Source organism: Aythya ferina, assembly GCF_964211825.1.
Source record: "Aythya ferina genome assembly, chromosome: 20".
NCBI lineage: Eukaryota > Metazoa > Chordata > Aves > Anseriformes > Anatidae > Aythya > Aythya ferina.
This window is the reverse complement of record NC_140318.1, coordinates 3,393,703-3,421,448: the sequence shown is the minus strand read 5'-3', so window position 1 is coordinate 3,421,448 and position 27,746 is coordinate 3,393,703. Positions and strand designations below refer to the sequence as shown.

Below are 27,746 nucleotides of genomic sequence, written 5' to 3'. Positions count from 1 at the left end.
CCCACGGATTTTTTTGGTTTTGCACTTTTTTTTTTTTTTTTTTTTTTCCCGAAACAAGACCCCAAAAGCCCCTCGGCACAGCATAATGAAGAGGATTGCATAACATAATCAATTAAAACATAGTTTATTGTTTTTGTTTTTTCACCATAGCACCTTTTAGGATTTTTAAGTATGACACACAAAATTACAGAACTGTCAATTAATGATTAACTTATAAAAGCTTTATGACAAATACTGCGCAATGACATCACACATAAATAGGATACAAAAGAGATTTTTTAAAAAAATGCTTCTTTTTGTCCCCATAAGAACCATTTATTGGAAAGAACAGGGCACAAGAGTCAACAAGTTTTTGGGACTCAACATGCTATCAACCGACCTGATTTTTGAGGAGAAAGTGCAGGCCAGTTTGATGAAGATGTTGAGCATCAACAGTTGCTTTTTATGCTTAAGACCTAAGTCAGTATTTCATGCACAACCTGAACTCATACAGCATTCACACTGAGACAGCAACTGAAGTGCCACTGAGGTTAAACTGCGGTCCTTGAATACAGAAGGTTTTCACTCAGTCCTGGGGACATTCGGGATCAGGAAACCAGTGTGAGAAGAGTAAAGCAAAAATTAGCAACACACTAAAATAAAAAATGTGAGGATAACAGAGTACAAGAGTCAAGTAAAAAAATAATAAAATCATTACTTCTGGTATAAAACTGTTCACAAACATCATGGTGGTTCAGGAGATAATCTTTTGTAAGTGTTAAGCCCAGGCACTTAAGATATTTTCAGCTTCACACTTCTGTGATAAGTGGGTGGACCCATCTCCCACCATCCTATCACCCACTGTATTGATAGGATGTGAAAAGGCTTAAAAAAAAAAAAGAAAAGCAGAAACATATCACATGATCTTCCCAATACAGAAGCAGAATGGAAAAAAAAAAGCATTAAAAGAAAAAAGAACTCTTGCAAACATTAATGCACAACTAAAACCAACGACAGGTTTTAAGAGCTGAAACCATCAGGACTGTATAGGATGAAATCCTTTTCCATCATATGCAGAACCATCTGGTTTTGGGGCACAGCTTACAGTGCAATGCCAGCTTCCAACACCAAACCAGTATTGCTGATACTCTACACGCTTAAGTCATATGCCACCATCATTGTATCATCTTGTGCTGTAAGGAAAAGAGAAAAACTTCTCCCTTATGTGACCCTGAAATGCCAACCGCTTTTCTAAATAACATATGGCTTTGAAGTAGGGCTCATTTTGTGCTTAAATGCAGAGACTCAGGGAGAGCATTGTCCTCATGGAGATGAATGAGAGCGGCCAGGAGAGCCCAGCAAGGCACTTTCTCCAAAAACATTGGCATAGGAAGACTTGAGGAACTGGACGTAGTTTTGCATGCTGCGATTAGTGCTCTCCGACTGCTCTAACCGATCCTTTAAATCCTGTAGGCGGCTTTCATACCGTCGCTCTGCCTATATAAAGAAGCATAAAACACAGGTTGAAAGACAGCAGCATTCACTCTACTCACATTAAACTTGAGCTATTCTGAGAAAGTGCTGCAGCCAGCAAAAATTAGCACAGCAGTAGATGGCATTACCATACATGGTGCTATGACCTTTGTCATTTCTTTTGATCATTCCCAACACCATTCAGTAACCCAACAATAAAAAACAGGAGACAAGGCAGCTAATCATGTGGGCTTTTACAACTGATTAGCTATAGTTTTATGGAATTAACACACACTCTTCTCTGAAAACCAGCTTGACCTGATTCATATCAAGTAAAACTCAAGTAAACAAGCAGCATAAATAGGATATTATAAAAGATTCCCCGTTTCTTTCTTCTAAAATAAAGACTTTTCTCTAGAACAAAAATAGCCTTCTCTCTCAGATACCAAACCACAGTACATGAAGTTGGAGTCACAATATCTCCCATGCCATCTGGTGCAAATCTTGTTTAGACATTAGAGCAAGTTCTGTATGTTTTTGCAGCACATCCATAGGGCCTTTTTATGGATTCAATTGCTGCCAGGATCCTACCAGCACAGCAAGAATACACATTGCAAGTCACTCACATCATCTTTGTTCCGACGCAACTGGTTCAGCTCTGTTTTAATCCTACTCAGCTGGGTCTCCAAATCCAACATCTTGGACTGGGCTGCCCTCTCTCTAGCTGTTGCTCGTTCTCGAGTTTGTTCAACCTACGTGCAACAACAGAACAACAATCTTGTTAAAGGTTTGTCTATGCAAGAATGATTTTTCCCTAACCCACTGCCCACAAAAGCCCTATAAACTTCACTGGACACATCCATAAGCAGCAGCTCAGTCTAGGGCTTTCTTTTGTTGCAAACTGGAGAAGCAGTGTTCAGTTTTTCAAAGGTTTATGTGCTGACAAATAGTACCAGTACATTTCATTGTTTGTATTTCACTGAACATGATGATTTTCATGAATTTGATCATAGGCTGAGGAGGTTATGTCCAGCATTCTCATTATTCCCCTTTCACAGCCTGGGTAGTTTTCAGAAATACAATAAATTACTTACTTGTCTTTTGGCATCTTCAATGGCCATTTCCAGCTGACGAGCCAAGGAGCTACACTCACGGGTCTTCTCCTCTAATCGCAGTTGACACTGGTGGATCGACTCCTCACGTTTTGCTATGACCTGAAGGAATTCTATGTTCTGGGCGCTCGTTGTCTCTAGTTTTCTGGGTTAAGACAACAAGGGAAGGAAACCTATTCGTTTTAAATGGAGAATGTTTCAGTCTGCCTTTTTGTTAGATCTTGACTAGTCTCGGAGGAGATTCCATACTCCCTCAAAAAAGTCCAAGGCCCAAGAAACTTCTTAATTTCTCAAATCAGAATTTCAAAGACTGAAGAACACAGAATACTCACATACCTGACTTTTCCCAGACACTGTCACTAAAAGGTTTTGATAAATATGGATAAAAACATTGTAATACTCATTAACATCAAAACTGTCTAGATTGAACAACTGGTTTATCTGCTGCATAGGTCACGATCCTTTTAAAAAGTATTTGTGAAGTGTGCTGCAAGAATCTGCAACTCTCTCTCCAGTGGACAGCTAGTGATTAGAGATCCTTGTGGGATAAGTAAGTGTGGAGAACGGTTTCCGTGAGGATGGAAAGGAAAGGTTAAGAGAACAAGAGAGCCTAATATTTCTAACCTTTCTAGCTCCTCCACCTTCAGGGTGAGCTGCTTTTTCTCCTCTTGGGCAGATTGATACCTCTCTCTTGTCACATCCATTTTGTCCCCCTGGAGCTCAATCTAAAAATTACAGCAATCAGTTACTTTACAGATTAGTCACTACACACATGACCAACCCCCTAGAACGTATGTGGCTCTCCAGAAGGAAACATGCTCAATTCACAATTTTCTGCAGGATCCTAGGAAAGGAATAGTGGATAGAAAAGCAAAGCACTAAACACACTTAACATCCATTTTGTTGGTGCTTCCCGCTAACGGTTGGAAAGGTATGAGAAAGTTCTTTCATATTGCACATGAAAAGCCAGCTTGGTAAAAGCTTGCATGCAGAGCAGCCACCTGTAAGCACAGCAAAGCACACACATTAATAACAGCCATATACATGACAGCATCCCACAAAGACACTCAAGACTTAAATACCAGGAAGGTTTGTAACTCCAAATCCATCAGAGTAAAATAGTCAGACTGCAAGATTATTTGCTGTGTCCTGAGGCATGGTTGTACAAGTCATGCCTGTCTATAATTGTTCTGTGACACCTATACAGTCCTTCTGGGGACAAAAAAAAAAAAAACAGACTGGGAAAACAACCCAAAATCAGGGTGGGAAAACAAGGCTGGGACAGCACTACCAGCAGAAAAACACAGGAGGTAAAGCTGACAAGATGATGGAAGTAACAGAAGCGAGTGTTGGCATTTGCAAGTGTTGCTACTGCTGCTATTCAAGTCCCAGTATGCTTCTGTACCAAGGGATTAGAAACTTTTCAAACAGTAAGGAATTCTGCTAGCTACCCTGCTGACTTCTTGCACAAAGACATAGCACACACATTTATTTTGCAGTGCACGTTTAATCTTTTCAGAAAGAGACGAGAACAGAGACAGAGATGAAGTTTGAACTTTCCTGTGACTAGAAATTCATCTTGGTCTCAGACTTGCAGATTGCTGTGTTGCAGGTGCTCTCTGCCAGTCCCTTACCCGCTGACGCAGATCTGCGATGATGACAGACAGGTCCACATTCTTCTTCTCATAACTCTGAAGCTGGTCCTGACATTTTGCCAGCTGCGTCTCTGTGATCCTTAGGATCTCAGGCAGCTTTTCCAGTTCAGCAAGCTGGTTCTGGAACTGCTTACGAGCCTATAGTCAAAGAGAATATGAGGAACTTTCAAATGTTCATAAGGTCTAGACTAAAAAGTTTCTTTCTGTGAAAGTTTTGTTAGCCTGCAGCCTTGATGACATTGAGGAAGTTAGGCAAGCATTGGGAGTTCAAAGCCCAGGTAATGTCTTCTACTCCAAAAGCCTATCCCTTATAATTTGGCATCAATGGATCCTGGGCTTCAATTTTACTAGGATTATAAGTTGCTTTATGAGGAAAAGTCATTCTGCAGCAAACAATGGAGTAACCTACAGAGCCCACAGTTCAAAGCCACTATTTTTGCAGCAAAGAACAGGCTACTCAATTTAAACATCTCTGAAGAATGCTATATAGTCAAAAAGAAGCTGTTAAATGTGTTCAACACAGAATGAACAAGCCCTAAGAAAAGCTAATCAAGAAAGGCAATCTCAGATAACCCTTTATTCACAGCCATTTTAAACTATATTGAGAATCTTAAAATCCATAAACGTCTACAGCATATCAGTCTTTAGAGGAATAATTACCAGTTCGATCTCCTTGTTCATTTCATCTTTTAGTGTCTTGTTCTCTTTATCGCACTTCTCCAGTTTTGCTGTCACTTCATCTGCTTCCATTCGGGTTTTCAACACCTGGGCATACAAAAAAAGCACATACTTTACCTGTTACACGTGGTTTTCAACAAACTTGCTATACTTTCGAGTGACTGAAACTGCTCAAGAATCAGCAACAGACTTGTTGCCACAGTAACCACCACCTCAGGCTAAGTTTATAAGTTCACTTTCTGCTTCTTCTGTCTGGCTCATTTGGGCTTTCCACCAAATATTCTCCCCTTTTGCCTTATTTTCCTAACTACCAGAATATCCAAAATCCCAAAAGAAGCTACCAAGAAATAGTATTTAGCACACCAAAAGGCAGAAGAAGGAATCTCACTATTTAACTCTATCTTTACAGCCTCAAGTGACAAAAGATCCCAAAACATACAAAACTGCAACCTCCAACAGCGATTCACAGATTAACACATTACAGAATAAACCACTGCAGTAAGGGGAGAAAACACATTTGTGCAAGTGATGAAGGAATCAATAAGATGCCTACCTGTGATTTGTATGTTTCAATCAACCCTTCATAGTTCCTAACAGAGTTCTTGAGCTGCTGTACTTCCATTTGCGCTTGGTTCAGCTTTTCCTCCATTGGGACCACACTAGCCTGAAAAAGAATACATCTTTGATTGAGTGCCTTGAAGAAACTGTTACAGTAGCCACCTAGAATTGTCTAGATTGGGAAAAAAAAAGGATTTTGTTAGTGTAAATTTGCAAAACTTTCCAGACTTAAGCGGATTGCCAGATTTATGCCAGCAGAGCACGTAGGTTTAGAATGGATGCACAGTCTGTTTGCTTGAATGAGCTGTGCTACCTGGATTAGGACCACTCCATTTGGATCAATGCCTAGCTTTACAAGAAGAAAATTACGTAGGTCACCAACAGAGTCACCAGTGGTAAAAGAAATGACAGGATTAATACACCAGTCATTATGCCTTTCTTTTTATTATTATTATTATAGAGGGTACCGTTCTCTCTGCATGAATAGTTACAGTTGTTTGTTCCCTGGCCAGCACCATGAAGATTAAGAACAACACTTAAGAAGTCAGCTGGAAGAAGGACCAGTACTTGGACTTGAAGATACTCCTACCAAAAGCTGTAAGAAAGGCAGTCCTCCCAGAACGCTTGCTCACTTTTTTATGTCTCTTTCCAGCATTCTTTAGGTATCATACTCAGGCTATGGGGAAACTGATTTGAAACTAAATGGCAGCAATGGGTGCAATTCAGCTCTGTCCTCAGAGGCCAAGCAACTTATTATAATTTCTCCTTCTTTGTGTAGCATTTCAGCTTCAAATCCCTAGAATCACTAACCTTTAGCCTTTCATTCTCCATTTTGAAAGAAGTGGTCTCTGTAGTCTGCTGATGCAATTTATCCATCAAGGCATCTCTGTCCTCCCGCATCCTATCCTCCAGGGTTGTCTGTTGTTCCAGCAAGTCTGCCATACGGCTGCCATAGAGAAAGAAAATTAATCCTTAAATGACTAAAAAAGAATAAGATTCCTAATCCATCAAAATAAGCTTCAGAAACACATCTTTTCCCTATACTTTCATATTCCTGTTCTGTTCATGTATACATACCTACCTGTTACGCTGTTCTACTACCTCAGTCTTCTTAGCCCACTCAAAAGACTTGAATTGTCTCCCTGGAGCTCAAATGCATTGCCTCCAAGATAATTGGGATGAAGAGGTATTTCTTGCCCCATACCTACCTATTTTTTCCTACAGCAACAACTATACTGCAGTAATACCAATATATTTATTTACCACCACAACAAAATTGCCATGAACTAGACTGTCTATAACTTCTAATACCTTCCGTTCAAGGATCTCAGACATCTAAAGAGAAAAATAACCTTAATTATTTCAAAGCATGACAAAATGGCAAAGGTTCAGAGAGATTTAAGGATCAGCCTGCCTTTGCTATGGCAAGCCAGCAGCAGAAGCCACACCTTTCTCGGCCTCTCCAAACTCTACTGTCCCATAGACAGGACTGGTTTTGCTTGGATGTTTACAGACAACCCAATTAAATTATTAAATTTAATCAAATTATTCAATTAAATTAATTAATTTTATGCTTGAACTAGGTACTCATCCCCCCTCATGCCAGTTTCTCCATACTAGTCTTATTTTAACCTGTTCAGTGTAACGATTTCCAGTTCAAGGTCACTCTTGTCCTTCACTACTTTGTTGTAACGACTCCTCCAGGACTCCAGAGTAGACAGCGCCTCACCAACATAACTGTCCTATCAAGCAAAAGAAAGGCGTGACCAAAATAGCACAAGACGTTGGATATCCAGACAGCATACTGAGATGCTGATATGGCTAAGCATGATATGTACAGAGACTTTACTGAAGCTTAAAATACCGAAGACAAGTATTTATGTTTATTCTTCCTGATCCTTCACAGAGAGGTATTCTACAACACTACTGTCAGATAACAGACTTATCATCATGGAAAGCAGAATCCTCTTTGAAGGCAGCAAACAAATGATCAGAAATACAAAACATAGATAAAATTCCAGTAGTGGCTCCAGTCCCTAGTATTCTACAAACAAGGGAAAAATCAAGTAGCATAAAATCCATATTCCCTTCTGATTTGTCTTACTCCTTAGTCCTAACTTTGCTACTTTTTCTTCAGTCATTTTATCCTTCAATCCTTTTATCCTTCAGTCCTTTTTCAACAGGACGTGCATCTCAAAGTCTTTGTACTTTTCTGCTCTAACTAGCTTCTTGATGAAGAACTGACTCCATTCAGACTTCTCAGCCCAAACCACAGGGCTTTATTTTATTGGCTTTTGCCAACCCTCAAATGGTTCTGAAGAATCAGGTGAAAAAAAATCAGATCTGCTAGTTTTGTATAATCTAAGTTACTGCATGTCCTAACTTAAGGACATGCAAAGAATATAGTGAGAGCTTAAAAAAAATGGATTTGTTCTAAACTTAGCATAAATGGGCCAAAGCACTGAGACAAAAATAAATCTCATTAGTTGAAAGCAGAGACTCTCCCTAGGGCTGCTACCAAAAGTCAAAGGTTTAGACACATGATCTGAAATGAGGTCTCTCCTCCTGTATCATCAAATACCTTTTCTGCTAGCTGGACAGTCAACTGCTCTGCATACTCCTCACTCCGCTCTGCCCGCTCCTTCTGTGCACGGAGAGCTTTCTTCAGGGCCTCTTTATCATGATCTGTCTTCTGCCTTAGTTCTTTCAGTTGTTCCTTGATAAGTTCCACCTCTGCCTTATGCTGAGCTTCATTGCGCTCCAGATTCTGCAGTGGGAGAAAGAAACACACCACAGGGAATATTATTCTCATACCTGTATACCTAAAGCAGCAATTAGTTTCCTAGAAACACTGGAGAGAGACAGGCATAAAAACCTCAAACCTTTAGCCTATAGGTACTTGCATTGCACCTGCTTAATCCTGTCCTAACGCAGACAGACATGTCAGTGTGACCTCTGAAAGAATGAAAAAACATTTATGCCCATGTATATATAGAAAGGCAAGAGACAGCAAAGCTGTATGTTCAATCCCAATGCATCCTACGATGTTGCCTGCTTATAACAAAAAGCAACAGCCTACTCTAGCCATACAGAAATAAATCCTTTCACTGCAAGTTATAAAATAACAACATGGGGAAAAAAAAAGCTTGAAGATGCTAAAAATAAGAAATCCGTCGAGAGAGTTTTTGTAATTGATCTCTGGTTTCCACTAAGGTTTAAAACAGAAATTCCTTCCAGTATTTCCACCTTGATACAAAAGATTTCATATATCAGAATCAAAAGTGGACTCTCAAACACCCTTCAAACTCAAATGAAATGAGGCAAATCAGGACTGTGAATCTACTGACCTCTCAATTCTTCAGAACTAAATCTTTCTCTGTATTTATTGCTATTTGTAAATTTCCTGAAAGACATCATTTCCTCTCTCATAAGCTGCTCTCCAGAATACTGATTGCCTCTCCTAATCAAGATAAATACTGGTCTACCAGCCTTTTGATCTACCCGAGAATATTCTTTTTATTAATTGAAATATTTGCATATAATAATGTTGCTTTATGCAGCTGTACAGCTTAACAAAATTAAAGCTCTTCTAAATTATTAGCATGCACATGTTCGCCATAACAACAACAGATATGTTAAACATAAGACTTTGATCAAGATAAATTAGGGGAACTTTCTCCTCCTTATTAATATTGTAGGATGCATGCATGAGAGTAAACAAATACAGAAACTCATGGCATAGCATTTTCCCAGAAAACAAATTGAAGAGTTTGTGATCTGTCTTGATGCCTGACTAAACCAAAACCATCTTTTAAAATGAATATATAGTAATTAACTCAGAAGAAAAACGTAATACATGCACATAGCCCTTAAAGCTACGATTATGCCTCATGCGTCATAAGTGAAAAGCTTTTTCTTTTGTTACTTTATTTGAAAGTCACAGTATGTGTTAGCAGCTTAAGCACCACCATCCAATATTTCAGTCTATGACACAGAAAAGAAGAATACTCGGTGAGTGCTACTTCCCTTGCCAGTGGATTCAGTTCATGAGTATAGATGAACAGTCAGCCTCCAGGGACCACTGAAAACCTACCCGGATCTGTACAGTCAGACGGTTGTTCTCAGCTTCTTTATTTCGTAGCTGTGCTTGTAAATGGCCTCTCACAGCCTCCATAGATTTTGAGAGTTCACTTGCTGTCTTTGCCTGGTCCTAAATAAGATGCAAATGACACGTTTTGCTTCAGCAAGCTTATAGAAGGAACACTTTTTAACATGTACCCATTCAGTGAAGAAATCTGATACTATCTCCAGCCAACTCCAGTTTCGATGGACCCTCACAGCTACTCTTCTCCAACAAAATGGACAACAACAACAACAACAAAAAAAGGCATTTCTTTTTCATCATCTTATGAATAGCTGTCCTGAAACATTTGTTCTAGGGCAAAGCATCCTTCATATCTGGTATTATCCAGTATACTTGCCTTTTACTTTCTAAATGGAGGGACCTAAAGGAATTTGATATCTGGAATCAACCAGGACCTTAAACAGAAAGGCAATTCGGTGATAAACCCAAACAAAGAGAGAATACTACCTATTAATCTTTGTGATTGGTGTTTTATTAGCAGAATACTGAATCTACAACTGTGTGGGAATAGGTAGTTTACCTGTCTAGCTTTAAAAGCAAAGCAACCATCTGATCCCTTATAAAGTAACTGTACTGGAGCACAAATCCGTATTTTGCACTATCTGTAGTTCTTTGGAACTGGAGGGTGCAACACGGAGGGAAGAACAGAAAAAGGAAAGTACCTTTTCTGCCTGTATTTGAATGATAAGATCATCCACCTCTTGTTCTTTCTCCTGAAGCCTCATCTGAAGTTGCTGGAAAACAAAACACCACTCAGATTTTAAATAACAAATGCAATCAGGTTGGCAGGTGGAGGAAAAGAGGTGTAAGTGCCTCCCTCCTGAGACCCTCTGATCTACAGCACTCTGTCTGGTAACCACAGCAACAGCATCCTCAGTCTCAGAAAAACAGCCTGCAGTCTCCTCAAGCAGAAAGCAAGAGGGAAATGCATACATTTGTGTAACAGGGCATGGGATATCCTACAGATACTACAGGACCTGGCAGGATTATAAACTCCACAGATGAGAAAGGACACTGCCCATGTCTCTCAGTTTCTAACTTCTGGCAATGTAAGAACACTTTTTTCAGTTTACAGATAAATAAACAGGGGAAAAAAAATCTGGTACCAGGTCATTCACTCATTCAGTGACAGAAGCAGGAACAGAAAGCTTATCCTCTTTATGCTTTGATACCTCTAAGGATAACATGAGAAACATACAGAAACAGCAAGATGATATCCAAACTGAAGAATGTTGTCCCAATTGTCAGGGGTACTTTTTGTGGTAGACACTTTTTTCTCAGCCACCCCCAGACATTTCTTTTTAAAGAAATGTGTAGTACAATTCTTGGTTTGTACATTCAGTACTATATGCAAAAGGCAAGCAGAGTAATTTGTGCGTGAACTGAACATGATGAGAACAGGCTTAAGTATCCAAAACTGTTCTTTATAGCTGAATACTGTGAACCAGAATAGTGTTCTTATATGTAAGTCTCAATTGTGAAATCCCCATTCTAAGCCCTATACATGAAAGGCTCTGAAAATCTATCTACTTTGTAATGTAGGCTGTTAACCAGAGGGGCAATATAGTGGCTCTTGATTACTACAAAAGCCAGGACTTTTTTACAGGTCTAAAAGGTTTAGCGTAAAAATTGATGGCTGAATACAGACAAAGAAGAGCTTAAAATTCAGCTCTCTCTCCTTTACCATTCTGCAGAAAAAGTTGTTTTTGTTTGCTTACCACTTTCTCTGCATCTGAGTCAGCAAGCCTTTTCAACAGCACACCTTGCTGCTCCAATATCTTCTGAGCATCCCTCTGCAAAAGAAATAGGGGAGGAAAAACGTTGTAATTAAAAGCTTGCTTTTTACACATTCTTTAGATGTAAGCGGGAAAATCAACCATCTTCCCCATGTTGCAGCAGCAATTCTCAAGTATTAAGTTAGTTAAATATTTCACATATCATCACCTATCTCAAAAAGCTTTCCCAGTTCTCCCAGACATAGATGATAATAAAAAGCACGATGGCAAATTAAGATCTTTCAGAACTTTCTCCTTATGTGGGGAAGGTCATATAGAAGAACTCAGTCCTTTTCGCTAGTCTCACTTGTGGCTGAGAAAACAGTTACCATTGGCCTGCTTTTGCTCAAAGAAACCATCGACTACAGGAAGCATAGCAGTTTCATTCTGCAGTGCTTTTACAAGCTACACAGAATTGCTCTGTACAAACACTACAGAGCTGTTAATAGTTCCTGACATTGCTTTATGCAATCCAGCCTATGAAAATAAAGTTCTGAAAATCCTCGTGCCCCCATTAGCTGAGGCAACATCTAGTCCTCAGGCTTTAGCCAACACAACAGTATAGCACTAACATTTCAGACTAGCATGAAAAGCCAAAATGTTGGCACAGATGCTGAAGACATCTGTGAAGACCACAGGAGTTATTGTTCAGACGCAAGTCTAAGACCTGCAGATACATCTGTATCCAAATGAAAAAGAGTCAGCAGTGCAGTAGAGCCCTATACCTTTTAATGCAGTCAAAGACACGTTCTGACATCCCCACAGCAGAAAAATCAGTCTTACTGTAATGAGGTAGGCAGGGATAAAGAAAACAATCCATCCTTTATGACACACGGTCAATGGCAGCATTAGGAAAAAGAGTTAAGAGCTCTCAAATTCAAGTTCCATTTTCAGTCCAGAAGACAATATTGCCTTCAGTAATCATCCAAGTTGAAGCAGACAGTACTGCTCACCTCCCGGTTATGCTGCACTCTGAGAAGCTCTCGGAGTGTCCGGTTGGTCTCTTCAAAGGTACTCAATTTCTGTAGCAGCAGCTCTTTTTGTCTTGTCAGTGTGTTAATGTCTGAGCTGCTCATGTGTTTCTCCTAGAGGAGGAAAAAATAAAATAATATTGTTCACACGCAACATCTCAAACTCTGGAATTAACGTATGCTGCTAAAAGCAGCAGCACTGCAATATTCAGCACCACTCGTGCAGAAGGTGAGAAGGTGGATAAATATCCAGTTTCTAAAGAGATCTAGCAAACACCTTAAGCAAGCTAAATCCTTCCATTTTTCTTTATGGTTTTGGTGGATAAGCAATTGTGACATTACATTTTTAAGACGGCCATAAACAGCACAACATAACAAAGAACAAAAGAACAAAAAAGAAAAAAAGAAAAAAAAACACCTACAAGGTTGAGTCTCCCAATTGTATTTTTCAAGGCGTGGATCTGTCTGGCTGCCGCTTCTCCATCCCTCTCAACCTCACTCAGCTTGGACATCAGGCACTCTTTCTCATGCTGCAAGTACTTCTTCTGTAGCCTGCGGTAATTGAGCAATTAGAGAAACAAGAAATTTTGACATCTGTACCAACCAGTATGAATGTTTGAGTTAAAACAGATAAAACCCCTCTAATCAGAGGATAAAAGCTCGAAATAAATAGTACCTAAGATTCACCCCCCTTTCAGCGTGGAAGTTTTTTCTGACAGAAGACAGTAAGTGGGCTCCCAGAGCTATCTAGGATCACAACCATGAAACAGGAATTTAGATGGGCCAAACTAGGTTCATATCAAAGCCTGCACACCCCATTAAAGCCAAAACACAACGCAGTGCCAGAAATTCTCTTCCAATATTCACCTCTATATTTATTCATGTGTTGTTGTACCAACACCATCACATTACAAACAGCATCTCTTTAACCTTCAAAATATGAACTGCAAAGCTAGGATGACCCTACAGCAGGCCACACAAGCCAACCTCTTTCAGCTTCCTGACAGAATAGTTTTTTTCCCATTTCAATGACCACGCTACAGCCCTTCTCTGTAGCTACTGCCATTTAAAATACCCTTTCTAAATGATGACAAAAAACACAAGAGCATCATTTCCTCAGCAGCACTGCAACCCTGGGTGCAAACTTCAGCCTCAGTTAACATTAGCAATAAGGAGGCAGGCATCCTGTAAATACCACTAACTACAGTAAGAGTGGAGAACCGGAGGTTTCTTACACAGTCAGATCTTTCTCTTCCATTATGCGCTCAATATTGCGCCTGAGCAGTGTATTCTCGTGCTCTGTTTCTACCAGCTCTTGTGTGACCTCATTCAATTCTTCTTTCTGCTCCTCAAGGAGACGCTTTGTCATTTGCTGCTGGTGCTCCTTTTTATGCATCTTGGCCTGATAAAGAAATTTAAATAGAACTTAAATAAACCTGAACTTTATTCAAGAATGACACATGCATCCCACTTGGCAGATATGAGCACTACAAACAGTTCAAGAAGTGCAAGAAGAGAAAATACAGAGGGTGGTTGAATTAGTGCACCAGACTTGTTTCCTTTTGCAGCAGCAGAGGTCACTTGAGATTTCCTGGCACAAACAGATGTAAAACTACAAAATTAATGTGATCTTACATCACGGAATTAATTATGCAATATCACCAAACATTTAGATTCAATACACTCATTAGAAATAGCAAAACAAATTTTTGTTTAACAATTATGCAAGTAATTCCATTAATTTTTGTAGCATAAATAGAATAGAAAAGACTTACTAAGAAGAATACACTAAAATCCTAAATTCTGTTCTTATTTACTAATTTGAACTTCACATAGTTTTGCATAAAATAATAAGAACACAAGATTTGCTACCCTCAGTGTGAACTCAGAGGAAAGAAATGCAGTTAGCCTCCACCATAGAGCATCTTACGAAATCTGGAAACCTCTCCTGTCCATTTTTCAAACAGTGTCAAGTACAAAAGAGGCTATTTAGCTGGAAAACACAGTATCACTGGGCTGTGTATTTCAAGACAGAATCAGAAGAAACAATCTTGTGGAATAAGTGGATTCTTTGACAATAGAACATAAACTGCTTTTTTCATCTTCTTAAAATGACCAGTTTTCAGATTTTGTGTTTGATCTGAAGAAAGATTATTTGGAAACTAAAGCACAGCAATACCATATTAAATGGATACAGTTTAAAACTGTTTCATACTATGACCTGTGAATTTCTCACTGAACTAGTTCAGACCTTCTAAACAACTCAGACTGATTTCTTTAAGAAGCTAACCAACAAGCTGAGTAGTCTTCCATTTCACCAAGACTCTAGCTTCCTCTTGCCAAACGATCCGCTACAAAGGCTGAATCCGCAGGTCTTTATGTTGTCTCCTCACCTCATTCTTCAGTGTTCCCACCGCGTTCATCAGGCTATCTATCTTCTTCTCATACTCGTTCATTTTGCAGCAAACAGCATCCTCCTCATCTGTAGAGAGATCACTCAGACGCAACACTGACAGCATTTTTTCTGAATCTGGAGGTGTAATTTCCAGGCGGTGAGTTGGTCCCTAGTAGAAAAACAATAATGGGCATCTTTTTTTTAATATAAAGTTATAAGCAGCGTTCTAACCCTAAATCTACCAAAAATAGAGACCAGGTTACATCACTACAATAAGACTAGGAAGGAAAAAATATTGAAAACAGCTCCTTCGTTTCCATCAGGGAAAGTTCAACAATGTGGAAAGACTAAAATAGAAAAAGAAGGAGAAAAAAAAAAAAATTAAAATTCTCATCGAGGAAGAGCCAGGAATGCAAGAGTTGAAGATGTGAAAACAAAAATATTACACAATATTTCAAAATTGCTCCATGCTTCAGAACAGACTAGTAACAGCAGCTCCTTGTTGTGTCCCAAAATGAGATCTTGAAGGGAAGCAATACAATTAAATAGAATACAATAGTTTCAGTTGGAAGGAAGCTACAGAGGTCATCAAGTCAAACGGTCAGACTACTTTGAGGATGACCTAATATTAAGACATACCATTAAGTGTTAACCTCAAACACGAATGGGCACAGGACATCAACCACCTCTCTAGGAAGCCTGTTCCAGTGCCTAACTACACTCTCAGTAAAGAATTTTTCCTAATGTCTAGACTGAACCTCCCTGATGCAGCTTTGAGTTGCTCCCAAGCATCCTGTCACTAGACACCACCAAGTAAAGGTGAGCATCTCCCTCTCCACTTCCCCATCTCCTTAGAAGAGAACAATGTGGTCAATCCTCAACTTTCTTTTCACCAAGTTTAAAAACCAACTAATACTAAGAAGTGACAAAGATGTGTATGAGACACTTAAAATGGATCGCATGTGATGGCAGGATTCTTTCCGATCAGCCCAGCTCCCTCCATCATAACATTCTGTAAGTGCTCTCTTCAACCTCAGCTAAAACTGAAGGCTTGCTTTTAAGAGCAACATCAGCCGTACCTCCCACTTGTAGGTGGACTCCAGGACAGATGTTTTCCCTGGGGGCATCCAGGGGGCCTTAGTTTTCACCTGGACAGTTCGGCGTGCATTCACGGTATTCCCTCTCATTTTCTGTTTTTGCTTTTGCTGAAGGACAGAAAAGAGAAAATAAGATAAATCACTACAACTTTTAAAACCATTTACAGTTTGTGCTGCAAAAACAAATGGAAGATCATTCATGCAAAAACACCAGAGTGTTTGACGTCATACAGCAGATCAGATGAGCAAGCAGCCATCAGAGGAGGCTAGCACCAGCCAGAAGAAAAGCATATTCACTTGATGATATGGCTAGATTCTCATTACTTATCACATAGCTATTCTGTTATATCACCAGACTATATGCACTTGTGAAGCAATTAAAACCTTATCCAGCAGGCCAGGGGTGGAAGATTTGGGGAGAGGGGATAGGGAAGGAAGCCTCCTCTGTATGGAGATACACAAAAAATACTGCAATACAACCCATTCACGTGCAGAAGGAACAACCTGGCACATCCCTTCTCTGTTCCAAATTCCTCTCACAAAAGAGCAGCTGTATCATTTGACAACAGCACCACCAGAGAAAAAAGAATGGCATAGTTACGAAAAACCCTTAAAACATTTTCCCTACTTTGCAGTCAACAGGTAGATCCACATTTATCTTGAAGATGAGATGCTCTAGCTGGAGGAAAATTAAAGTGTTTTTGCACAATTCTAACCTTTGATGAGGAAAAAAAACCAACCATATTCTAAAGCACCCTATAGGGAATTAATTAATAGGAGGCACTGACTTCACTGTCAGACCCTGCCCCATTACATTTGCCATTAGCAGAGAACAAATTAAGAGAGGATTTGGAACAGGATGTCTGCAGACACAAGGAAGAATGAGGCAACTTCAGTATTGCCTCTTGTCTACTCTTGATATGGGTACGAAGAGATCTTTCTTTGCTGCATAGCTCAGCCGACTGACAGGGTGCTTAATGCCAGAAGATGGTTTGAATGCAAACACTTTTCTTCTAAACACATTCATTTTAATACAATTAAGACAGAATTTGAAGCACTTGGGTACTACCTTACTCCACGCCTCTCCTTCAAAAACAGGGATGAAATCAAAGAAAACCCTTTATGAGGACACAATTTCAGAAAATACAAGGAAAAAATCCCCCAAACTACATCACGTTGGAAGCAGTACGCCTCATAATCATACACTTAAACATGAAAACTATTTATTCTATACCATCCTTAACACATCTTAAACAGAGAAAACATATTACTGAAAATTCACCACTGAACATGCGTACAGTTAACAAGGCAGAAAGTCTTCCAGTTCTAATATAAAGGTAAAGCAGACCTTGAAGATTTGGTGGTGCTTCTAGGACCCACTGTTTCCTCTGTAGCCCCTACAAACGCCCAGCTGCACACTCCTACCTGGCATTTTGCAGGTGTGGTTTTCTGACCCTTTTTAATATGGACATGGACAGGGGTGTTTTCATCCACATGGACGTGCAAAGGGGGAGATGAGGAACGGTTCTTCATGGCTCTTCTCCCACAAATGGGAAAGGGCAATACAAGGAAGGGAAACCTGTGGATAAGGAGACTGGAAATAACAACATTTCCCTGTGTGCAACAGTGGCCAGCTGTGGTTACAGTTTGAGCTTCCTTTCAGTAGCATCTGCCGTTTTGAACAGCACGTTATATTGCTGGAAAGAGATTAACACAAACAATCTCTCTACTTCTGCTATTTCCTGCTTTTAACACAGCTATTACAGACCAAACAGTTGGAGTGACAGAGGATGCCCGTAAGAGTCATTGGAGTTCCAAGTCTTAGAGCAAGCGTGCAAATCAAAGGCTCCAGTACCCAGCACCATCAGAGTCTGAACACAAATTATAGAGAAAGAGGGAAAAGCACTCCTTTAATAGCTTAGATGAAAAAAAAAAAAAAAAAAGAAATCAAGAGGAAACCATAAGATCACTCCATCCTAAAACCCTGAACCTGCAAACTCTTTCATATGTGCTTAACTTCAAGAGTCTTTTTGAAGTTAAACAAATGCTTAAAAGCTTTCAGATATCTTTTCTTCAGATTATCTCGCAGTGATGCATATATTTACAAATCCCTACATTAATTACATGCATAACCTTAATGTTGCCTAACACAACACACAAAAGCAAAACACAAAGCTAAAGAAATCAGTTTTGGACATGATCCTCTATTTGAGGTAATGGTTCCTCAGTATAATGCAATGGAAAATTTTATAGAATTCCACCAGCAGCAATTTATGTCAGCTTAGGTATACTTACAGTTATTGTAAGGCTTTTAGTTCCTCTTGACAATGTGCTCTGTGCAGAGACTGAAGTCACTTCATTTTTGATGGTTGAGGGAAACCTGGTGCAGAAATAATAAAATGACCACTGATAGGGAAGGGTGCCAATTTCTGATCACCCTCTTCCTTTCAAAGTAAGGCAAGATGCAGACTCAGACTTACTGTACTTATGAACCTAAACATCAAAAGTTGGTGTGTCAGTGCTTTCCTCTATAAGCAGAGGATAAAGAAAGATTTGAGATTATCATTCCTTACACACTGATGCTGAGAGCTGGTTTAAACAACAGAAAACGTTCTGTTGAATTACACAAGATGAGCTCACCCAAACTCAGTTACAGCTGCAAGTGCCCCTTTTAACCTGTTTCATAAGGAAATCAGTTTTGAACAGTTTGAGGGCACCTGTACACCTCCCTTCTGTCTCAGAGCCCACACCATCCCTAAAGCCTGCCAACAGCAACAAAACTGAACAGAAATGTCAACATCCTGGGTTTGGGTCTACATGCAGAGAAGGCATCAAAATCTGGGCTTAAACTGGAAAGAAAAAAAAAAAAAGCCCGCAACACAAGTTCTCAGTGCTACTCAGCAAGCACGTGTGTGTACTCATACACAGAACCAAACAATCAGCCACAGCATGAGCTGCTTGCCTGGTATTACCTTGGGGACTTGAAATGAGAGTGAGGAAGGAGGGACCTCCAAGGGCTGCTGTGCGTGGCGGGAGCAGAGCTATTAGCCTGGTGTTATAAAGGGCTTAGCTGCTAATCTCATGGAAGCACTCCTTCATGCTTTGCTACATAACAACACGTGTTACAAGTACAGTGTTACTTGTAATGAAGCAGAGCAGGATTTTACACAATACCTCTGCTAGAACAGAATTTAGATGACTCTTTATAGCTCCTGATTAATTTGTCAATGTTCATGTAATAACCTGCTCTAAATAAAACTAATAATGTTATATCAGCTTCTAAAAATGTCAAGTTTTGATTACTAACATAGCAATGCAACAGCAATAGACATTGGATGAGCATTAATCGAAGTTATTAACAGTTTCACCTAACTTAGAGTTACTTGTACAACTGAAGAAAAAACACATTAAACTACCATCCTTGTACTTTTTAACTGAATTTGACATGACAGGAAAGGAGGGCTACATAAACACCAGGACAATAAACGCCAGAAAAGTAGTCAGAACTATGCTGTTCTACAGGTCAGTGGGAAAAGGATCTGGATATGAACCGATTAATCTCAATGGATCGCTATGATACTTCAGAATTAGAAGTTGAAACAGATAAAAGTTCCTCTAAAACATGAATGTGTGTGCTAGGGACTTGCACTAGAATGGTCTTGGTTTAAAAAAAAAAAAAAGAGAAGTCACAGTGAGGAAAGATCTACTCTGTGAGCAATGCATCATCAAAATCCACTTTGCAGGAGCTTGCCCTGCTGCTTGCTTTAAAGCTGTCAGTCCATCACTTAACATTCTTGAGCGCAGAGTCAAGAGTGAATCACGAAAAGCAATTCAAGAAAATCAAGAGAAAAAGGAAGTGACAGTTTTCTGAAGTACCAGGATTCCCCCTTCTGTCTCCGGAGAGCCGCAAACACAGCCGGGCACCGCCACCCTCCCCTTCCCTAGGACGGGGGCAGCTCCCGGAGCCCAGGAGCGCCCCTTCAGCCACAACGCTGGGAACCTAACGGCAGCTGAATCGCCACGAACACAACCGCGGAGCTGCCAGGCAGCTTCCCCAGCACCGAGGAGGTTTATTGCTGAAGCCCGGGGGGGTTCTCAGAGAAACCCGTGAGGGCCCGGGCCCGCTCCGGCCTCCTGCTCCGAGCCGGCACCGGCAGCTCGGGGTCAGCCCGGGGCTCCACCGGGGGGTTTCCCGGGGTGGCGGCTGCACAGCGGCCGGTGCAGCCCGTCCCGAGGCTAGGGCCGTGCCCCCCTCACACCCCCTACCCCGGCGGGGAGGAGCCGAACCGGGCAGCAGGGGGGGGGGGTCCCGGCCCTCCCTCACCCTCCCGGCGGCCCCTCCCTCACCATGAAGGGCCGAACGCGGCGTCGGCCAGCCCCAGCCGCTGCCTCCTCAGGCTGTCCTCGGCGGCGGCGGGGAGGCGGCGGGCGGCGCTGCCATAGAGCCCTCGGCTGCGGGGCGCGGCGGACGCCTGGAGGCAGCACCAGGGGTACGAGCCCGAGCCCCCTCCGCCGCACTTCCGGGGCCGCCGCCGCGCCGCCGCCGCCCGCGGCTCCCCCATTGGGCGATTCAAACCCTGCCGGCGGCCCCGCCCCTCCCGCCGCCGCGTCACAAGGGGCAACGCCCCGCCCCGCCACCGGCCCCGTTGCCATGGCGACGCGAGGCGGGAGGCAGGCTCCGCTGAGGGCGTCCTGACGGGGAGCTCTGAGGGGAGGAAGCCCCAGCGCGGCTTCGGTCGCTACAAAGAGCCGGGAGGCTTCAGGTGGCTGCCCAACTCGGGCTGGCTGGCTCTCAGGAGGTTCTGGATGCTGCTCTACTTGCCCTGAGGGGGTTCTTCAAGCTCCCCGGGTGGCTTCGATACAATAAATAAATAAAAACAACAAGTATCGCCCACCCAAATGTTGTTCTTTTGGTGCTACAGAGCACCTTTAACAAATGCAGTGAGGCGTGACCAAAAAAAAAGCACCAAAGCAGCTGGTTTTACTGTAAACATTCTATTTCTCCCCGTCACATAACTGAATTTGTAACTAGTTTTCCTGCTGGTATTTCTACCATTTCTGGACATTCTGTACAAAAACCAACAGAACCATCACAATGGCTGTTATATGAACAAATGTCCCCCCAACCCACGGAGTGCAAGTCACTGCGTTACAGACAGCTTCCAGCTGCACTTGTAACACCCACAAAGCAGTTTCCTTGAAGTGCATGTTTTCTTCTGCAGAAACAACTTTTTGGAACTGATAATTAATGAAGTTGAAGCCTTGGGCTGCAGAGAGGATCGCTTGCATTCAAACCTCTATTCTCTGTCACTGAGAAATACATCAGGCCCTTCTGCATAGCACAGCTCAGTCGGCATCACACGTGATGATACCCCCAGTGATCGTTCCTAATTCGAGTGCTACAACAGCAAACCCTTTGTTCCTCTCATATGACAGAAACATCTAGAGATCTCAAGGATGCAGATTCCTCTTAATTCTTTTTTTTTCTTAAAAAAAAAAAAAAAAAAAAAACACAGATTTTCAGGGGTATTCCAGAGACTTCATGCAAGACAAATTTTAAAATTACTGTTTTGCATGAGTGGTTTCTGTGTAGGGTGTGATTTGGGGGCATTACAAGTAGGAATTCACAGATCTCACAAAGGGCACAGGAAGAGAAGCAAGCCTTTATCCTTGCAAACCGTACAGAATCAGGTAGTGAAAGAACCGTTTACATGGAAGAGTAAAAGCTTACAATCTGTCAAGCGCAGCATCTTTTCTGTCTTAGGAAGGATGCCTTTGCCAGTGTCGTGGATTCCTCCAGTTCCCTCAGCACTGGGCTTACGGGATTCTATTGCAGGAAAAATTAAGAGTCACTTAAAATCTAGTATCCAGTGTCGCACTCAGAGAAAACACTTTGGATGACGTGGATGAATGGAGGAAGACAGCCTGAAGCAAAAGCTGCTCAGACCTACTGTATCTGATATGGCCGTAACACTTACTAGCCAAGAAAGCAGCTTGCTTTTACAGTAACCTGCTCTGAGCACGGCTCTCACCTAAAAGAAGCCTGTTCAGCCCATTCTTCAGTTCAGTCACAGAGCTTCTCCTTTCCAGCAGCGTCCAAGATCCCTTCCTTTTACCTGTCCCCATCCTTCTAAGTATCACATTCAGACTTGTGCATAGCTGGATCCTTTTTGCTCGCTGAGACTTAGGACCATAAACAGGACAGTCTCTGTACCTGTGCGTCAGTCCATCAGGTGTGACCAGCCCGTTCAACTCTTTAAAAAATACAAGGTCATTCCTTCTGAAGCTTTATCCATGCAAGTACTTCAGAAAGGCAGCTGAAGCTGGCATCAGACTGCAACTTCAGCTTTTTGAATGACTTCTTCCATGCGCTGGTACCAAGGCTGAATCTTGGTGTGAACCATCATGTCGTCAAAGGCTTCCAGCCCTTCCATGACTCGGAGGACCCCATATACTGCCTGTGCCAGAGGATGAAGATTAGAACAACACTGAGAAAGTCAGTGGTGGAAAAAAGCTTCGGGTAACAATGAGAGTGCCTCGATAGCCTAGACAGTAAAGCCTCTTTATCTGCTCTGCCATCTAGTCCGCAACTCTGATTAGTAAGGAAGACTGAGTGGGCAGAAAGGTAGTAAGAAAGCACATGCTTTTTCCATGAGAAAATGGTAAGTAAACACAAGAATCTACATGCAGTTATGGGGCAACAGTTAATCCCATCTCAGCAGCAAGCCCTGGTAGAAAATGCTTCACTTGCATTCCAGGGAGAACTGCTGATGCAGGGAATGAATCATGCTCCACTCTCTGCTGCCTGCAGAGACACCCCAGCAGCACTGAGTGTAATAAAACCCGTGCAGGTGTGAGGCTCTGTTCAGTGCTCACTAGTCAGAGCAGTGTTCAGGTTGTAACCTGCTTTTATCACGCTTCCACAAGACCTGTAACATCCACCTGCAGAAGGGTACTGCAGGCTCTGTCTTAAGGAATGTTTCTCTAGAGGAAAACAACAAATGTCCTATTTTAACACAAATATTTTAAGTCCCTTTCACGTGGGAATTGTGTTACTGCACAAAGGACGTATGTCTCACATCCTTCGCCCTCTCTGCCTATGTTAGTATTCACCATTTCACGTGGATCAGACACCAACTTGCAATATAGGTCACTACAGATAGAGGAATTAACCCCTTACCAAGTCTGCAAGGTTCGGCTGGTTTCCGCCCATGAACAGTCGATGTTTGCCAATGGCTTTTACCCACTCATCAACTGCTTCGTACAAGTCTTGTCGGACATCGTCTCGAAGGTTATGTCTAAATAAAGAAAAGAACCAGCCTGAAGACACTAGTATCTTTCTTTCTTTAACCTTTCATCGTTTCTAATCTTACAGGCTGGGGAATTAGGAAGGTATTTTAAGGTGAAGGGAACAGCCAGTGAATAAACAGTAGATGAGTAGAGAGGTTCAGTACCGCTGGGTAAAGAAGTACAGCTATTACTCGCACCGCATGAAACGGTTTGGTTTAAAATACTGAGCTTCTGCCCTTTGATCTCTGGAGTTCATAGCTGAGACAAGTAAGGAGCTATTCTTGTGTACTTGGCGTTCAGTGGTACCAACCTTTTCTTCAGTCTCTTGCTAATGAAGAACATGGCAATGGCCCCCATGTACTTGGCAAAGAAACCTTCCACGGTGCCAAACTTCCCCTCACGGACGATGTAATCAAAAGACGCGAAGGCTTCCCTTGGGGTACGGTAGACATTGGGGGAGATGAGGTGAACAAGCCAATCATCAGCCCATTTTCTCCACTTCATTTCTTCCCTGCAGGCATTCAAAAGAGATTTTTCAGTGAATAAAGTAGAGATTGCAGGGCTACAGGAGGCAGATAGAATCACGGTGACATTAGCCAGAGTTTGTACCAAGGACAAGTAACGTCAAAATCCCACCCAGCCGTGTGCTCTGGTGACCTCTCTGAAATGCACTCAGAAGCATTAACTTTGGCAAGGCTCCTTCAGTCTCAATCTAAAATTAAGACTAAAGATAGAGCACTAGTTCCTCCTCCCAATACGAGAACTAAAGCAGAACATACAGCCTTGGGAAACGAGCACTCCACAGCATTCCTCTGTGACATTGAGGAAAGGCCAAGTAGGAAACTGGAAGCAACTGAAGGCTAGTGTGACCACAATGGGGGGGAACTAGACCTTCTGACAACATAGTTTCAAATTAGGCAAAATACACATCGAAACACCACAGCTACCAAGGTTTTAAACATCAAGGGGGTGCTAAAAGGAATAATTAGTACCCACAGGACTTGATGTATGCACCACCCCTGAGGATATCTAGGAGTAGGCTGTAAGCTGACTTGGAGGACCCAGAAACTTAAAAGCACTCACACTCTCACTTCTTTGACAGGATAGACTCGCTTTGTCTCCTTCTCATCCAGCATGAGCCAGTATTTATTCCCATACTCAAATACCTCCTTGCCTTGATCAGTCACAGTTTTCATAGGAGGATAAAAGGACACAATCTCTTCTAAGCTATTCCTCCTGTGGACAGAAACATAGTTCACACCTGATTTGGCTGCTACAAGAACGGGCAAGAGCAAAGAAGAAATCAAAAGATTCAACCTATTAGTCTAAAGGTAAGTGCATGAGCTTTTCAATTTGAAACTAGCTGGAACAGCTACTTTCTAATAACCATTATCAGCATACATTACTTTTCTGTGCCAGACTGGAAGTTTTTGCAGACATAGAGTTTCTTACAGTTGTCAAATGTTTTTAGTATGGATCCAAAGGACACAGGTACAGCGATTTCACTCTAGATGGTATGGCTAAATGTAAGCTCAGTTCCAGAACTACCTCTAGTCCACATTTAAGCAGGTTTTATGCAAAGAGAATTTCACAGGTGAAAAGGAGTAGTTCTGAAAGGCAGATGTGTGTCACTGCACACATATCCCAACACATACATGCATCATTCACTCCATCACAGCTAAGTCAGTCCCTGGCCAAACGTCCATAGCTTCAGAGGCTAAGGTCAGCAAGACACTAACAACTGACTCAAAGAGTCTTCTAAATCTCCAGTTTTCTAGAGATAGTCTTGTTCAACTCTTCTCCCATCCCATTTTCTTACTTGGAAATGAGATAGGTCTTTATTGCACTGATGATCACGGAAGAGTCATTCAATTGCTGAAAAACAGAATTAAGACAAACTTTTAAAAGGAACTGGTGAAATCGAAATGGAAATCCTTCAAAACCTTTTGTCCTGCATGCTGAGGTCCCAAGTTAGTACCACAGTCCCTTTTTCCCTTCATGCATTTCCACTGGCCACCCTGCAAGTCTAAAGCCCTACACACAGATCTCTGCAGTGATCATTTGAGTATCATTTCAAATTTGTCCTTCACTGTGACAAGAGAGGACTTAAGGGCCACGTACTCAGGCAATACTAGCAGGTTTTGGATTTAGGCTCTTTGCAGCAAATAGAAAAGCAATGCTGACATTAAAAAAGCTACAGATAGTCAAATTGTCAGTAATCTTGAGATCTCATAAGATACAAGCCATTCTTTTTACTTCTGGAAAAAAAAAGGTGTCCTCCTTTAGGGCTGAAAGAATCCAGACATGTACTGGATTACAGAGTCACTACACAAAACAACACACTTTGGAAGAAAGACTTAAACTCTAGTAAGACCAGGGCAGAGGATACCACAAAACAACAAACAAATCTTAAGCTCTTGAGAGAATAAAATATGATTTGAAGATTATACTGCATGTGGCAAAGCACAGAGAGATAAAAACCTCCAAACCACTGCTTATGGGGAAATCAAGCTTTCAGCACGGTAAGACTTACCAGAGTGCTTCCAGCATTGGCTAGCAGGATAGGCACCTTTCTGTAGGAAGAGAATTTGATTTCTTTCCTCATTATCGGGTTCACTTCCACAATTTCATAGGGCAGTCCATGATAATCAAGAAAAGCTCGGACTTTACTGCAGAAAGGGCACGTTTTATATTGGTAGAGAGTAAGCTGCAGGTCCCCTGTAGGCAGCTGGGGAAGGAAAGAGACCACAAGCTTTCATTTTCCATTAAATAGAAACATTATCTTTATTTAACCCTTATTTTTGTTATAGTCTTAGTCATTGACATTGAATTTCAACTTCTGGTAATTAAAATCTTTCTGCTAACAGATGCTTTCTTCAAATGACATCACAAATCACCTGCTACAGGGACTAAATACCCCTTTTTCTAAACATCTGCTTAACCTGTTGAAAACTCCTACTCACAGACAAGAAGTTACATCCAGACAGCTTACTGCTCTGCACAAAACTCTGTAACTGAGGAAAATCACAATTGTATTTAATGGTCTTTAAAAAAATAATAAAAAAAGCCTTTTCAATTCAATTCCTCCCCCGCCCAACAATCTCTGTGGAGTGCACAGCATAGGAAGAACAAAAAGACTTTGCTGTTGATCACACTACAGCAAGGGGTGGCGGTACTATACCACAACTGATTATAGAAACACAGAGGTAAAATCTGCCGGAACATAAAGATTTTAGGCATGCATTGGCCTAACTTCAGTGTCCTGGGATTAACCAACCTGTGCTCAACTCCGAGAGGAGAGCCCAGGGTGGCACTGCCAGCGAAGCATCGCAGCAGGGAGGGTTCCCAACGCTGCTGGTACTTCAGCAACCTGACACGTGCTGGCCGGCAGTCATAAATTATAAAACAAACGCAGCCATCTCGCTCTGCTGCTTATTTGCAACCCATCTGGTTATACAACCCTCCGTGGGTGCTGGCGAAAAGCAACAATTATCTAACAGAGAATGCAGCTTCACAAGCCACGAGCTCTCAGTTCTGACAGGCACTTTGTACAACCACTCGAGAAGAGTGCGGCTGTTAAAAATATTTACACAATTTTAAGCGGTTTCCTGACTGAAAACTGAGCAAAAGCGGCCGTGTGGTCCTCAGAGACGGCAGAACCCGCTGCGCGCCCCCCTGAAGGTGTCTCCCCCGAGCCCCGGGAGGCTCCCCACCGCCAGACCCTGGCCTTGAGGGAAGCGAGGAGGCAAAGGAAGGAAGGGGACAAATGGGATAAAGCCTCGGGGCCGGCCTTGAGGCCAGGCAACGCGGCGGAGGGGAGGCGAGACCCGCCTCAGGCACCGAGCGGGCCCGGCGGCGCGTTACCTCAGCGGCCGAGTGCTCCCGCAGGCGGTGCTGGGCCGCCAGGTAGAGACCGGTGCCGCCACCCAGGGCGAAGGCAGCACTCAAGAGCAAGCGGCGACCACCGCCGCCGCCGCCACGTCCCGCCGCAGCGCCGTAGGCTCGGCACGGGGCCCGCAGCCGCCAAGGGGACAGTAGCAGGGCCGCCCGCCAGGCCCGGCCGGCAGCCGCCATCTTGCGGGCACGGCGCGCAGGGGCGGGGGGCTGCGAGCGGCCGCCCCGCGGCGCCTCCCCGCCCACAAAATGGCGGCCGCCGCGCTGAGGTAAAAGGGAGGAGAAAAAGGAACCAGGTTCAAAGCCGCCCCAAGCGGGCGTGGGGGCTTTGTGTGAGTGCTGAGGGAGTTGCTGGTGGTACAGCGACGCGGCCCGGCGTCCTAGCGGTAATTATTTAATCCGGGCTCGCTGAGAAGACGCCAAATTATAAGGTGGAAGTGAAATACCGTGTTCTCTGAGGGCACGTTCTGCCCGGCGGGGTTGCTGTCTGTGACCTGCAGGTACCCGCAGTGTAAACGCAACACTTTACATTGTGGGTCATCCCGTTTTCCATTACAGTCACAGTATTCATTATATTAACGTGCAGTTCCCCTGCCTAGGGCACAGCACGGGGCCCAGCTTGGCATGGGTGCCTCTACAGAAAGGAAAAGAGCTGGTTGTGATGTCAAATGAGGACATAACCTTATCTTTCTTCTTCACCCCAGATACCCTCTTAATTACAGAGT

The 27,746-nt window shown here is 42.4% G+C and overlaps 2 protein-coding genes across 4 annotated transcripts; both read right to left on the bottom strand.

Annotated features, from left to right (window-relative positions):
* Window positions 1–105: 105 nt before the first annotated feature.
* On the bottom strand, window positions 106–20,399 carry ODF2 (outer dense fiber of sperm tails 2; the record flags this gene model as incomplete). 3 transcript variants are annotated; one of them, XM_084493891.1, is made up of 21 exons in its annotated part: window positions 106–1,476; window positions 2,079–2,204; window positions 2,547–2,709; window positions 3,189–3,289; window positions 4,199–4,357; window positions 4,880–4,984; window positions 5,451–5,561; window positions 6,266–6,401; window positions 7,088–7,197; window positions 8,037–8,222; window positions 9,549–9,665; window positions 10,262–10,333; window positions 11,318–11,392; window positions 12,328–12,459; window positions 12,768–12,897; window positions 13,581–13,747; window positions 14,739–14,909; window positions 15,820–15,945; window positions 17,263–17,416; window positions 18,133–18,217; window positions 20,185–20,343. In XM_084493891.1, the coding sequence occupies 19 exons, from the start codon at window positions 17,368–17,370 to the stop codon at window positions 1,303–1,305; spliced, it is 2,469 nt and encodes an 822-aa protein (XP_084350017.1). In that variant the 3' UTR covers window positions 106–1,302. The 3 variants fall into 3 exon arrangements, with proteins under 3 accessions (XP_084350017.1, XP_084350016.1, XP_084350018.1); XM_084493890.1 differs by lacking the exon at window positions 17,263–17,416 and having other exon boundaries at window positions 20,185–20,399; XM_084493892.1 differs by lacking the exon at window positions 20,185–20,343 and having other exon boundaries at window positions 17,263–17,431.
* Window positions 20,400–21,480: 1,081 nt separating this feature from the next.
* PTGES2 (prostaglandin E synthase 2) lies at window positions 21,481–27,242 on the bottom strand. The gene is made up of 7 exons (XM_084493889.1): window positions 26,992–27,242; window positions 25,661–25,855; window positions 24,947–25,002; window positions 24,211–24,363; window positions 23,438–23,638; window positions 23,018–23,135; window positions 21,481–22,295 (listed from the first exon to the last, which is right to left on the bottom strand). Exons 1-7 carry the CDS (start codon window positions 27,199–27,201, stop codon window positions 22,167–22,169), a joined length of 1,062 nt encoding a protein of 353 aa, XP_084350015.1. The 5' UTR covers window positions 27,202–27,242; the 3' UTR covers window positions 21,481–22,166.
* Between the last annotated feature and the right edge of the window lie 504 nt (window positions 27,243–27,746).